The sequence below is a fragment of the Heteronotia binoei genome, chromosome 2 (assembly GCF_032191835.1).
Source record: "Heteronotia binoei isolate CCM8104 ecotype False Entrance Well chromosome 2, APGP_CSIRO_Hbin_v1, whole genome shotgun sequence".
NCBI classification, from domain to species: Eukaryota; Metazoa; Chordata; class Lepidosauria; order Squamata; family Gekkonidae; genus Heteronotia; species Heteronotia binoei.
This window is the reverse complement of record NC_083224.1, coordinates 13003492-13016802: the sequence shown is the minus strand read 5'-3', so window position 1 is coordinate 13016802 and position 13311 is coordinate 13003492. Positions and strand designations below refer to the sequence as shown.

Below are 13311 nucleotides of genomic sequence, written 5' to 3'. Positions count from 1 at the left end.
GGAGATTGTGAGCCACTCTGAGATTCGGAGTGGAGGGCGGGATATAAATCCAATATCTTCATCTACCTCACAGGGTGTCTGTTGTGGGGGAGGAAGGTAAAGGAGGTTGTGAGCCGCTCTGAGACTCTTCAGAGTGGAGGGCGGGATATAAATCCAATATCTTCATCTATCTCACAGGGTGTCTGTTGTGGGGGAGGAAGGGAAAGGAGATTGTGAGCCGCTCTGAGACTCTTCAGAGTGGAGGGCGGGATATAAATCCAACATCTTCATCTACCTCACAGGATGTCTGTTGTGGGGGGGGGGGAGGGAAAGGAGATTGTGAGCCACTCTGAGATTCGGAGTGCAGGGCGGGATATAAATCCAACATCTTCATCTTCTAAATGTTTCCATTTGTCCTGAGAGGGTCAGGAGAAAGGCAGGTGTATAAGTGCTTCAAATAGATAAAATAAAACTAACCCTTAAAAGACTTAACGGTTCGACCCTACCGTTTTGTGCCATCGGCAAGTGAACGTCTCTTTGGCACGAAGCACCTTCTACTGCCGGCGTGGTTGGAAGACGCCACGTGCCCGAGAAATGCACAGGCACAAACAGTAGGCTGCAGTTCATGGAGAAAATTCAGCAGCTCTCAAGTTGGGACGTGAACGTCGTTTCACAATCCCGGGTGTAGATGGCACGCTGCCACCTAAAGAGGCCCGCTCTCTGGTCTAGTGTTACCAATCCCCAGGTGTGTAAACTAGGAAAATAAAACTGCGGAATTAACAAGCTTTGAAGTCAATGCACACAAATACTTTATATAGGCAATTCGTCGGAACTAAGCAAAGGCAATCATCAAACAAAAATCAAAACGGCTCAACAGAGCTCAAAGTTCAGCTATTATTTCTCCAGTTCCAAAGAAATTGTCTCAATGCTGTGATTGACTGGTAATGCATCTTGCTGTCTGTAAACTTCCTGGCTGAAAGACGCAGGAATACCATACATTCAAAATAAAGACGCAGGAACACCATACATTCAAAAACAGCGGTCCTCCATCCAACAGGTGCGGCTACGCGAGTCCAAGGTTCTGTTCGTGTTTCGTCTGCCACTTCCGCCGGCCGCCTGTATCTTTACCAGGAACGTAACACAAACAAATAGACAGGCATGCATTAGCAAACAAGAATGTAAGCTATACCAGTGAGTTGTTGCCTTAGCACGGGGTACGAATCTTTTTATGAAATTGATGTATGATCATTGGTTTATTTTTTAATATAATTTTGGGAAGCAGTATATTTATTACGATTTGTTTATGTTAAGTTCCCGATAAAGATACAGGCGGCCGGCGGAAGTGGCCGATGAAACAGAACCTTGGACTCGTGTAGCCCAATAGATGGTCCAGAATAGGCCAGTCTCGAGAGAGCTAAACAGGGTCATCCCTTCGGTGGGAGATCAGCAAGCAAGCCGAGGGTTGCTACACAGAGCCAGGCCAAACCACCTCTGCTTGTCTGCCCTCACCTGGATAGCCCAAACTCACCAGGCCTCTGAAGCTAAGCCGGGTCAGCCATGGTTGGTGCTTGGATGGGAGAACTCCAAGGAAGTCCAGGGTTGCTAGGCAGACTAGCAGCATCTTTATTGGAGGGCGGCTGCCTCTACGTTATTTGAATATACGGCATCCCTGCGTCTTTCAGCAAGGAAGTTTACAGGCAGCAGGATGTATTGCCAGTCAGTCACCGTGCTGAGATAATTTCTTTGGAACTGGAGAAATAATAGCCGAACGCTGAGCTCTGCTGAGCCGTTTTGATTTTTGTTTGACGATCGCCTTTGTTTGGTTCCAACGAATTGGCTATATAAAGTGCGTATGTGCATTGGCTTCAAAGCTCATTAACGTCACAGTGTTATTTTCCTAGTTTACCTAAACTGCACGCTGTGGTTTCCTGCTTGCTCTAATCCCCAGGCGAGGGCAGGGCATCCCCCGGTTTGGAGGCCCTCCCCCCCCCCCCCCGTTTCAGGGTCATTAGAAAGCGGGGTGGGGGGAATGTCTGCTGGGCAATTCAAATGATTTGAATTAAAAAAACTATGGGGACCGACTCTCATAGGGTATAAATAATGGAAAATTGATCTGCTGGCATCTGGGGCTTTGGGGGGTGGGCTTGTTTTTTGAGGTAGAGGCGCTATATATCCAGGATAGCACCCCGTGCCTCTCCTCAAAATACCCTCCAAATATCAAAAGGATTGGACCAATGGGTCCAATTTTGTGGTCCCCAAAAGAAGGTGCCCATCCTTTATTATTTCCAATAGAGCAGGGGTGGCCAATGGTAGCTCTCCAGATGTTTTTTGCCTACGACTCCCATCAGCCCCAGCCATCGCCCATGCTGGCTGGGGCTGACGGGAGTTGTAGGCAAAAAACAAACATCTGGAGAGCTACCGTTGGCCACCCCTGCAAAAGAGGGAGAGCATTTAAAAGGTGTGCAGTTTGGTGTAGTGGTGAAGTGTGCGGACTCTTATCTGGGAGAACCGGGTTTGATTCCCCACTCCTCCACTTGCACCTGCTGGAATGGCCTTGGGTCAGCCAGAGCTCTGGCAGAGGTTGTCCTTGAAAGGGCAGCTGCTGTGAGAGCCCTCTCCAGCCCCACCCGCCTCACAGGGTGTCTGTTGTGGGGGAGGAAGATAAAGGAGATTGTGAGCCGCTCTGAGACTCTTCGGAGTGGAGGGCGGGATATAAATCCAATATCTTCTTCTTCTTCTTCTTCAGTGGTCCCTCTGTAAGCGACACCCGGAACTCCCTTTGGAGTTCAATCGTGCTTGTCGCACCCTTGCTCCTGGCTCCACCCCCAATGTCTCCTGGCTCCACCCCCAAAGTCCCCAGATATTTCTTAAATTGGACTCGGCAATCCTACTCTGCTTGCCACCCTGTCCGACTCCACTGAGAGATCCAGGAAAGGGCCTCCGATACAGACCTTTCCCGAAAGCTGTTGAGCTCAAATCCAGTCGCGCTGCTGCTGTCTTCAGTTCTGTTTGCACAGAATGAAGTACGGAAGGGAAGGAGCACAGTGTTCCCTGGAGTTGAACCTTCCACCCTTCCCGATTGCCCTGTTATCTCTAAGGCTCCGCTTCTGTTTTCTAGGGACTTTTTTGCGGAGGTTTCCTTTCCCCCTTTCCACTGCAGCTTCTTCCTTCTGTGATGTCAGCGTGTTGCCCTCTGTGCTTGTGTTAAGTGCGTCCGACTCATAGCGACATTCTGACTGAACAACCTCCGCAAAGTCCTCCCGTTGCCCTCTAGAGGGCGCCGTTCTCTCATCGAAATCTCAGGTTGACCCACTGTCCGGTTTAAGGAACAAAAAGAGGGGAAGAAAAATTTAAACCCAAACGAGATTAATGAAGAAACCAAAGCTTTAATTGACGCAAATATAAGGCCCAAATGATTTGAGTTAAAAACAAAAAACATAATCAACTGTACCAAAATACATGTATTGATTAGAAATTAGACAAAAACAGATGTAGGCCCAATAGCAGTTTGGTGCAGTGGTTAAGTGCGCGGACTCTTATCTGGGAGAACCGGGTTTGATTCCCCTCTCCTCCACTTGCAGCTGCTGGAATGGCCTTGGGTCAGCCATAGCTCTCTTAGGAGTTGTCTCTGAAAGAGCAGCTGCTGTGAGAGCTCTCTCAGCCCCACCCACCTCACAGGGTGTCCAAAATATATATATGTATACACACACACACACACACACACACACATACTGTGGCTAATAGCCACTGATGGACCTCTGCTCCATATTTTTATCCAATCCCCTCTTGAAGATGGCTATGATTGTAGCCTCCACCACCTCCTGTGGCAGTGAATTCCACATGTTAATCACCCTTTGGGGGAAGGAGTACTTCCTTTTATCCATTTTAACCTGACTGCTCAGCAATTTCATTGTGTGCCCACGAGTTCTCGTATTGAGAGGAAGGGAGAAAAGGACTTCTTTCTGTACCTTCTCTTTCCCGTGTATAATCTTATAAACTTCTATCATGTCACTCCGCAATCGACGTTTCTCCAAGCTAAAGAGCCCCAAGTGTTTTAACCTTTCTTCATAGGGAAAGTGTTCCAACCCTTTATTCATTCCAGTTGCACTTTTCTGGACGTCTTTCAATGTTGTAATATCTTTTTTGATGTTTGATTCCAGCAGCTGCAAGTGGAGGAGTGGGGAATGAAACCCGATTCTCCCAGATAAGAGTCCACACACTTAACCAGAGTAGACCTCACCACCTCACACACCTCCAACAGCCCAGCCTGCCCCGCCTAGGTCTGAGCAGTATCATTCTGGCAGAATTCCTTCTGCTACCCAAGAGCACTACTACCCTGACGGCACCTGGGGTTTTTTTGGCCAGTGTGTGACAATAGAGTGTTGGACTGGATGGGCCATTGGCCTGATCCAATATGGCTTCTCTTTTGTGACACAGAGTGTTGGACTAGATGGGCCATTGGCCTGATCCATCAGGGCTTCTCTTATGTTCTTATGTGACACAGAGTGTTGGACTACATGGGCCATTGGCCTGATCCAACATGGCTTCTCTTATGTTCTTATGTGACTCAGAGTGTTGGACTGGATGGGCCATTGGCCTGATCCAACATGGCTTCTCTTATGTTCTTATGTGACACAGAGTGTTGGACTGGATGGGCCATTGGCCTGATCCAACATGGCTTCTCTTATGTTCTTATGTGACACAGAGTGTTGGACTGGAAGGGCCATTGGTCTGATCCAACATGGCTTCTCTTATGTTCTTATGTGACACAGAGTGTTGGACTGGATGGGCCATTGGCCTGATTCAATATCGCTTCTCTTTTGTGACACAGAGTGTTGGACTAGATGGGCCATTGGCCTGATCCAACAGGGCTTCTCTTATGTTCTTATGTGACACAGAGTGTTGGACTACATGGGCCATTGGCCTGATCGAACAGGGCTTCTCTTATGTTCTTATGTGACTCAGAGTGTTGGACTGGATGGGCCATTGGCCTGATCCAACATGGCTTCTCTTATGTTCTTATGTGACTCAGAGTGTTGGACTGGATGGGCCATTGGCCTGATCCAACATGGCTTCTCTTATGTTCTTATGAGCCACACGGTGCCATTTCCACAAGAACCCTTTTCCTCCTCGGACCCTTCTTTTCACGCGCACTCTGTTCTCTACCACAAAGCCTCCAATGTGCTTTTGCGAAACTACTGGATCTTAGAGTACAAGAGACACCATGAATTTTAAATGACAAAACAGTGTAATTTGCAGGTCAGTGATGTTCTGACCAGGTTTGCACATAGAACTTCAAATGAACAAAAAACATGCTTCAAAAGGATATTCCCGCGAGACAGTTCAAACGCAGTTCAACAAACTTTCCAATCACAAAGTAATATCCATATTCCAGTATTTAGTTCATGGCGCTCAAGGAAGCCCTTCCAAAGACGTCTGTTCGAGATATCGAGACATTTCATGTGTCTTTCTTCACTTTGGAGGCTTATTTATCACTGGAACCCAATCTTTACAATACATTCACAGAAGACCAACAAGGTTCAAGACATATCTGATAGATTTCCAGGTTCTCAATGTGCTCCAATGTGCTTTTGGCAGTATTGGGAGGTTTGGATGTTGTGTCATAGAAACAGCTGTTTCAGCATCAGATCTCGCTGGCAAACTTCTTCCCAGGCTGTGGGATATCTTGAAAGCTTTGGCCAGCCGCCTCGTCCTGAAACGGGGGTGGGGGGGTGAGCGATTGTCGTGCATGTGTGTGTTATGGTTATGGGACAATCTCCAGCGATCTTATGGACAGTACACTGGTTTCCATCTCTCTCGCCTTTGTTCACGTAAGCGCAGAGTTAGGAAAAGGGCACTTAAGGTGAAATTCCCATGCAAAACGAATTCAATTAGGTACTCGGTCGCAAGCATCTGTTTTGAATGGGATTTTTGGTCGTTCCCTTTGGCTAAACTCTGAGTGCGGCTTCCATTTGTTTCATCCCCTCTCAATCTCGATTATGGGATTTTTTAATGGCTACGTTTATTGTCCTTACGGAAAGCGACCTGAATTACCTCGCGGTACAGAAAGGGAGCCAACAGCAGCCCTTCCCCTTCTTCTGCCAACTGCCCTAGGGCTCAGAAGTTGACTAACTCTAGATTCAGAGGCTCCCTTTAGACACCGTAGTTAGTAGCTACTGATGGACCCAGGACCGGTTCCAGATTGTGGGGTCCCTGCCTAATAACCCAGCAACTAAGTAAGGTAAAAAAAAGAGAGAGAGAGAGAGCCAGTTTGGTGTAGTGGTGAAGTGTGCGGAGTCTTATCTGGGAGAACCGGGTTTGATTCCCCACTCCTCCACTTGCAGCTGCTGGAATGGGCTTGGGTCAGCCAGAGCTCTCTTATCTGGGAGAACCGGGTTTGATTCCCCACTCCTCCGCTTGCAGCTGCTGGAATGGCCTTGGGTCAGCCAGAGCTCTCTTATCTGGGAGAACTGGGTTTCATTCCCCACTCCTCCGCTTGCAGCTGCTGGAATGGCCTTGGGTCAGCCAGAGCTCTCTTATCTGGGAGAACTGGGTTTGATTCCCCACTCCTCCACTTGCAGCTGCTGGAATGGCCTTGGGTCAGCCAGAGCTCTCTTATCTGGGAGAACTGGGTTTCATTCCCCACTCCTCCGCTTGCAGCTGCTGGAATGGCCTTGGGTCAGCCAGAGCTCTCTTATCTGGGAGAACTGGGTTTGATTCCCCACTCCTCCGCTTGCAGCTGCTGGAATGGCCTTGGGTCAGCCAGAGCTCTCTTATCTGGGAGAACCGGGTTTGATTCCCCACTCCTCCACTTGCACCTGCTGGAATGGCCTTCGGTCAGCCAGAGCTCTCTTATCTGGGAGAACCGGGTTTGATTCCCCACTCCTCCGCTTGCAGCTGCCGGAATGGCCTTGGGTCAGCCATAGCTCTCTTATCCGGGAGAACCGGGTTTGATTCCCCACTCCTCCGCTTGCAGCTGCCAGAATGGCCTTGGGGCAGCCGTAGCTCTCGCAGAGATTGTCCTTGAAAGGGCAGCTTCTGGGAGAGCTCTCTCAGCCCCTATGACTCCCAATGGTCCCCTCTTCAACATTTCAGGCAGAATCTCTGCTTAACAGGTTGGCTTTTGATCCACACAGCCAATCAGAAGCCTCATTAGCCAAAAGCCCTGCCAAGCCCCGCCCAATCTCTAAACTCATTCGCTGTGCAGGAGGGAAGGGGTTGGGGGGGTGCCATGGCGCTCACAGGCACTAGGTTGGGGGGCTGCTGGCATAAGGGACGAAGAAACGCTCCAGATTGTCAGTCCTGCGTAGGACGGTAGCCGAGCACGCACTGACCCTTTCCCTCCTTTGCCTGCAGGGCTGCCTATCAATCCCAGACATCAAGACGGCGTTCAGCGACTGCATCAACAAGATTGGGAAGAGGGACTGCCTGACGCAAGCCTGCTCGGCTCTCACTGGGTAAGTGCGAGGAGGGGTTTGTCAAGGAACGCTTCCTCCTGCTGTCCCCGACCCCCAGAACAATGTCAGAAGAGCCCTGCTAGATCTGACCAGTGAGGGTCTGTCTCATCCAGCCTCCTGTCTCACACAGTGGCCAACCAGTTCCTCTGGACAGCTGACAACAGGGCAGAGAGTCCGAGGCCTTCCTAAGAACATCAGAAGAGCCCTACTGGGTCAGACCAGTGGTCTATCTAGTCCAACATCCTGTCTCACACAGTGCCCAAACAAAGCAGAGAGGCTGAGGCCTTCATAAGAACATCAGAAGAGCCCTGCTGGATCAGACCAATGAAGAACCATCTAGTCCAGCCTCCTGTCTCACACAGTGGCCAACCAGTTCCTCTGGAGGGCCAACAACAGGACAGAGAGGCTGAGGCCTTCCTAAGAACATCAGAAGAGCCCTACTGGGTCAGACCAGTGGACTATCTAGTCCAACATCCTGTCTCACACAGTGCCCAAACAAAGCAGAGAGGCTGAGGCCTTCATAAGAACATCAGAAGAGCCCTGCTGGATCAGACCAATGAAGAACCATCTAGTCCAGCCTCCTGTCTCACACAGTGGCCAACCAGTTCCTCTGGAGGGCCAACAACAGGACAAAGAGGCTGAGGCCTTCCTAAGAACATCAAAAAAGCCCTACTGGATCAGACCAGTGAAGGGTCCATCTAGTCCAGCCTCCTGTCTCACATAGTAGTCATCCATTTCCTCTGGAGGGCTAACAGGGCACAGAGGCTGAGAACATCAGAACAGCTCTACCGGATCAGACCAGTGGTCCATCTAGTCCAGCCTCCTGTCTCACACAGTGGCCAACCAGTTCCTCTGGAGGGCCAACAACAGGGCAGAGAGGCTGAGGCCTTCCTAAGAACATCAAAAGAGCCCTGCTGGATCAGACCAGTGAGGGTCCATCTAGTCCAGCCTCCTGTCTCACACAGCGGAGTTTTCAAGTAGCCAGCCCAAGGTTGACTCAGCCTTCCATCCTTCCAAGGTTGGTAAAAAGAGTACCCAGCTTGTTGGGGGGAAAGTATAGATGACTGGGGAAGGCAATGGCAAACCACCCCATAAAAAAGTCTGCCGTGAAAACGTTGTGAAAGCGACGTCACCCCAGAGTTGGAAACGACTGGTGCTTGCACAGGGGACCTTTCCTTTCCTTTCCTTTCCTTTCCTTTCCTTTCCTTTCCTTTCCTTTCCTTTCCTTTCCTTTCCTTTCCTTTCCTTGAGGTAGGCTCGGACCAAACAAGCCAGACTTTAGAAAAATGAGCGAAGGTTTATTAAATGAGCTTTAAAATTAGCTCATTATAATTCAATAAGCATTTTAAGATTGAATTTAAAACAGCTTCCGGTGATGTCAGGGGTGTGTAGCATACGCAAATGAGTTGTGCTAATGAGCTCCAGCACCTCTTTTTCTACCAAGTGACCGCTAGGTTTGATTCCCCACTCCTCCTCCTCCCCCCATGCAGCCTTCTGGGTGACCTTGGGCCGGTCCCAGTTCTCTCCGAACTCTCTCAGCCCCACCTGCCTCACAAGGAGCCTGTTGTGGGGGGGAGGAAGGGAAGGGGTTTGTCAGCCGCTTTGAGGCTCCTCAGAGTAGAGAAAAGCGGGGTAAAAAACCAGCTCTTCTTCCGCTTCTGCATGCCCCGATGAATGCGCCAAGTTCCAATGCCCCGTGTCTCTCTCTCTTTTGTGTGTGTGTCTTTCTTCAGCAAAGGGGTGAACGAGGGAATCGAGTGGATGGTGAAATGCGTGGTGAGGAACATCCATCGCCCCCCGAGGCAGAAGGACATCACGTAAAGAACCACGGAGGAACCAAGTTCTGGCCACCTTTTGTCCAGAACGGCCTCGTTTCACTCTGACTCTTTTCTCTGTCTCTCTCTCTTTTGGAATGAAGTCCCCGGACCTCCTGGTCCGTCCCTGGCTCGTGCGCGTCGAGCGCACACGCCACATCGTCTTTTGGCGTCTCGCGAAAGGACTCCTCGACTGTGAAGGACTTTGACCGAAGCCTCGTTCTACCGATTCCTTCTAGGCCCTTAGCACAGAGGGCGTAGTCTTCTCCCCTTAACCGGGGGGGGTGGGACGGCCGTAAGTGTTTGGGGCTCAAGTCACCCCTGTGCCACTTCGACCCGCAGGGCTGAAGACCCTCTAGTTGGCCGATCCCAATGGAAACGGACGATTAAAATACATTGGGTGTCTCACATTCCGATTTCGTCAGAAGCGATTGTTTTTTTTTTCAAACCTGAAACGGTGGCCACGGGCTTGCCTGTTCCTTTGTGACGATACCTCACCAGCGTAAGTGGGAATGAGGGGCTTAGCTGGGGCGAACGGCCCCGGTTCGATCTGCATCGATACGGAGTTAGAATCGATGTATAGATTTCATTTTCTCTCGGTTTGGGGACGACAGGCAGCGGTCAGGCCCAGAGGTGGGTCCCATCAACTGAAAGCTCTCTTTTGGATGACCATCGCCTCAGCCAAGCAGAGAAAACGAGCTGGGAACCATTCTCTTGTGGAGCTGACATAACGCTCTATATATTTCTCGGATCCAGAAACGCTGTATGGGGATTGTTCTCCAATAAAGTTTCATATCCCTCTGTACAACCGTGCCTTTAATGCCATTTGCTTCCTGCAAGGGATAACGTCAAGGTACATTCCCAGGGGTGTTAAACTCATTTGTTATGAGGGCCGGATCTGACATAAACGAGACCTTGTCGGGCTGAGCCATGTTGGGCTGGGCCATATGCGTCCCTATTTAAGATTAGGTAGCAGAGATATAAACTTTGTCAGGGCTTTTTAAAATAAATTTTAAAAAAATTACTTTTTTGGTAGGGAAAAAAAAAGCTCAGCAGGGACTCATTTGCATATTAGGCCACACCTTCTGGTGTCACCATTGTTTCACATGGGGCTTTTCTGTAGAAAAAGCCCAGCAGGAACTCATTTGCATATTAGGCCACACCCTGTGACACCAAACCAGCCGGAACTGCGTTCCTGCTCAAAAAAAGCCCTGAACTTTGTAAAAGATACAGATAAACACAAATATATATATATATATATACATACATACATATATATATAACTTAAAACATGCTAAAACAGTAGCACTTGTTAGTTTTAAAGGTGCTTTCTTTGCATTTCTTCCATGGGATTCAGGGAGCTTGGCAAAGGAGGCTTTCCCTCCTTCCCCAGGGGACTGGGGGGGGAGCGTCAGTCAATAGAAGGAAGAGAGGCTTGGCTCAATAGCTCCGCTGTGCAGTTAAGAGAGCCTGGTAAAGCGAGCTATTCCTCCCCAAGGGAGGAGCCTCAGCCAATGGAGAAAAGAGAGACTTTGCTCTGTAGCTGCTGTGCTATTGAGAAAGCCTTGCAAAGCAAGCTGTGATGCAGAAGGAGGCAAGAGAGGGAGAAGGAAGCAGATAAGAGCCAGTTGCTCGAGGGCCTGATAGAAGCCCTCTGGGGGCCTGATTTGGCCTCCCGGGCCGCATATTAGACACCCCTGTTCTACTCTATGTCGCCACATGCTTCTCATTGCAACGCGTCCCTACTTGAAAAATGAAAGGTGGTTTCCCTCTTTCTATGTGCCAGTCTGGAGCCTTGAGGACGCCAAGTCTCTTGGGTGGGCATGGGCGTGTGTGTGGTTTAGATCAGGAATGCTTTACCATTGGTACCAGCCCAATCTTTTCCGGTTGCCTTCCAAGTACTTTTAGGAAAAGGGCAGGACTAAGCGTGGCTTTTGCTCAGCAAGACGTCTGATTGGCTACTAGAGATTTGATTGACTGCGTATTTTAAAAACGTGCTTCGGCTGCAGCTGCCACCACGGCACAAGGGTCTACCTCATGTGACTGAAAGTAAGCTACTTTCTTGATGTCGCTGGTCCGCCTCCTGCAGCAGCTTTTGTGGCTGAAGCTGCCATGTTGTGTAGAATTCCAAAGCTGCCCATAGACTCAGAAGGGTTAGGGTCCCCTGGCTTAGACTATAAGCAGCGATCTCTCTGGCTGAAAGCCTCTGTTCTTTGCTCACCTGTGGTTACAGATTAGCTTCCAAGTCATTAATATCTAAGGGGGATGCAGGCTGAGAGCTTCGGAGTGGAGGGTGGGGTATAAATCCAATATCTTCTTGAGAGCCAGTTTGGTGTAGTGGTTAAGTGTGCGGACTCTTATGTGGGAGTACAGGGTTTGATTCCCCACTCCTCCACTTGCAGCTGCTGGAATGGCCTTTGGTCAGCCATAGCTATCGCAGGGGTTGTCCTTGAAAGGGCAGCTGCTGTGAGAGCCCTCTCCAGCCCCACCCACCTCACAGGGTGTCTTGTGGGGGAGGAAGGTAAAGGAGATTGTGAGCTGCTCTGAGACTCTTCGGAGTAAAGGGTGGGATATAAATCCAATATCTTCATCTACCTCACAGGGTGTCTGTTGTGAGGGAGGAAGGGAAAGGAGATTGTGAGCCGCTCTGAGACTCTTCGGAGTGGAGGGCGGGATATAAATCTATAGTCGTCTTCTGTCAGAGCTCTCTCAGCCCCACCCACCTCATAGGGTGTCTGTTGTGGGAGGAGAAGATACAGGAGATTGTAAGCCGGTCTGAGTCTCTGATTCAGAGAGAAGGGCGGGGTATAAATCTGCAGTCGTCTTCTTCAGGAGAGTTTCTCCCTGCTGTTTTAATTTCCAGGCAGGAATATAGGGGATTAGTGTTGGACTAGGATCTGGGAGAGCCGAGTTCGAATCCCCACTCTGCCACGGAAGCTGGCTGGGTGTCCTTGGGGGGCCAGTCATGCCTTCTCAGCAAAGCCTATCCCACAGGGATAAAAGGGAAGAGAAGAGAATGATGAAATCCATGTTGGGTGTCCACTGGAGATGAAGGGGCGATCAAAGTGAAGTAAATAATCATAATTCACATGTAAAACTCGGGATGCGACGGGAACAAAGAACGTCTCTGCCTTGGCCTGAATGCTAATTTTGCAAGTGACAATTCTGACGTCAGTAAGGCCTTTGTTGACGCTGGAAGCAGACAGCATCCGGAGCGATGGAAGAGGTGGAAGCAAAGAATTTTTCCACTTACGCCAATGACCGTTCATCGTGTCCCTCCCCCGAGAGTGAGATTTTCCCACTGACATTGAAGTGCTCACACACACACACACACACACACACACACCCTACTCTTGCTCTGAACTGCTTTTTCTGCAAATTTCAAGTTTTGGAAGGCATCTGAAGCACTCGAAAGACTTTGTGAGTCACATCTGGCATGGGCGTTCTGCCAAGCAATGTACATGTTTTCTCAGAAATAAGTCCCGCTGAGGTTTGCCAGGTTTGTAGCCATGCCGTTACACCTGCAGAATGTAGACATCCAGGTGGGCAGCCGTGTTGGTCTGGAGCAGAGGTGGCCAAACTGTGGCTCAGGAGCCACATAGAATCATAGAGTTTGAAGGGACCTCCAGGGTCATCTAGTGGCCCCGTGGCGCAGTGGTAAAGCAGCAGTACTGCAGTACTGTGATCTGAACTTTCTGCTCATGACCTGCATTTTCCTGCATTGTGCAGGGGGTTGGACTAGATGACCCTAGAGGTACCTTCCAACTCTACGATTCAATGATTCTATGACCTGAGTTCGATTACAGCAGAAGCTGGATTCAGGTAGCCAGCCCAAGGTGGACTCAGCCTTCCATCCTTCCGAGGAAGGTAAAATGAGTACCCAGCTTGCTGGGGGGAAAGTGTAAAAGACTGGGGAAGGCAATGGCAAACCACCCCGTAAAAAGACTGCCGTGAAAACGTTGTGAAAGCAACGTCACCCCAGAGTCAGAAACGACTGGTGCTTGCACAAGGGACCTTTCCTTTCTTTTCCCAGGGTCATCCAGTCCAACCCTCTGCACAAT

At 49.7% G+C, this 13311-nt stretch overlaps 1 protein-coding gene across 3 annotated transcripts in view; it reads left to right on the top strand.

The window, feature by feature from the left end:
• The window catches only part of ARFRP1 (ADP ribosylation factor related protein 1), a 42887-nt gene extending 32832 nt beyond the window's left edge, over positions 1-10055 (top strand). For 2 of the 3 annotated variants that reach the window (XM_060230584.1, XM_060230586.1), the window contains exons 7-8: positions 7336-7436; positions 9170-10055. In XM_060230584.1, the coding sequence (XP_060086567.1) occupies positions 7336-7436; positions 9170-9257 (189 nt within the window). In that variant the 3' untranslated portion in view covers positions 9258-10055. Of the gene's footprint in view, positions 1-7335; positions 7441-9169 lie in introns of those variants that run through there. The other variant, XM_060230587.1, reaches the window with a different exon arrangement.
• The last annotated feature ends 3256 nt before the right edge of the window (positions 10056-13311 follow it).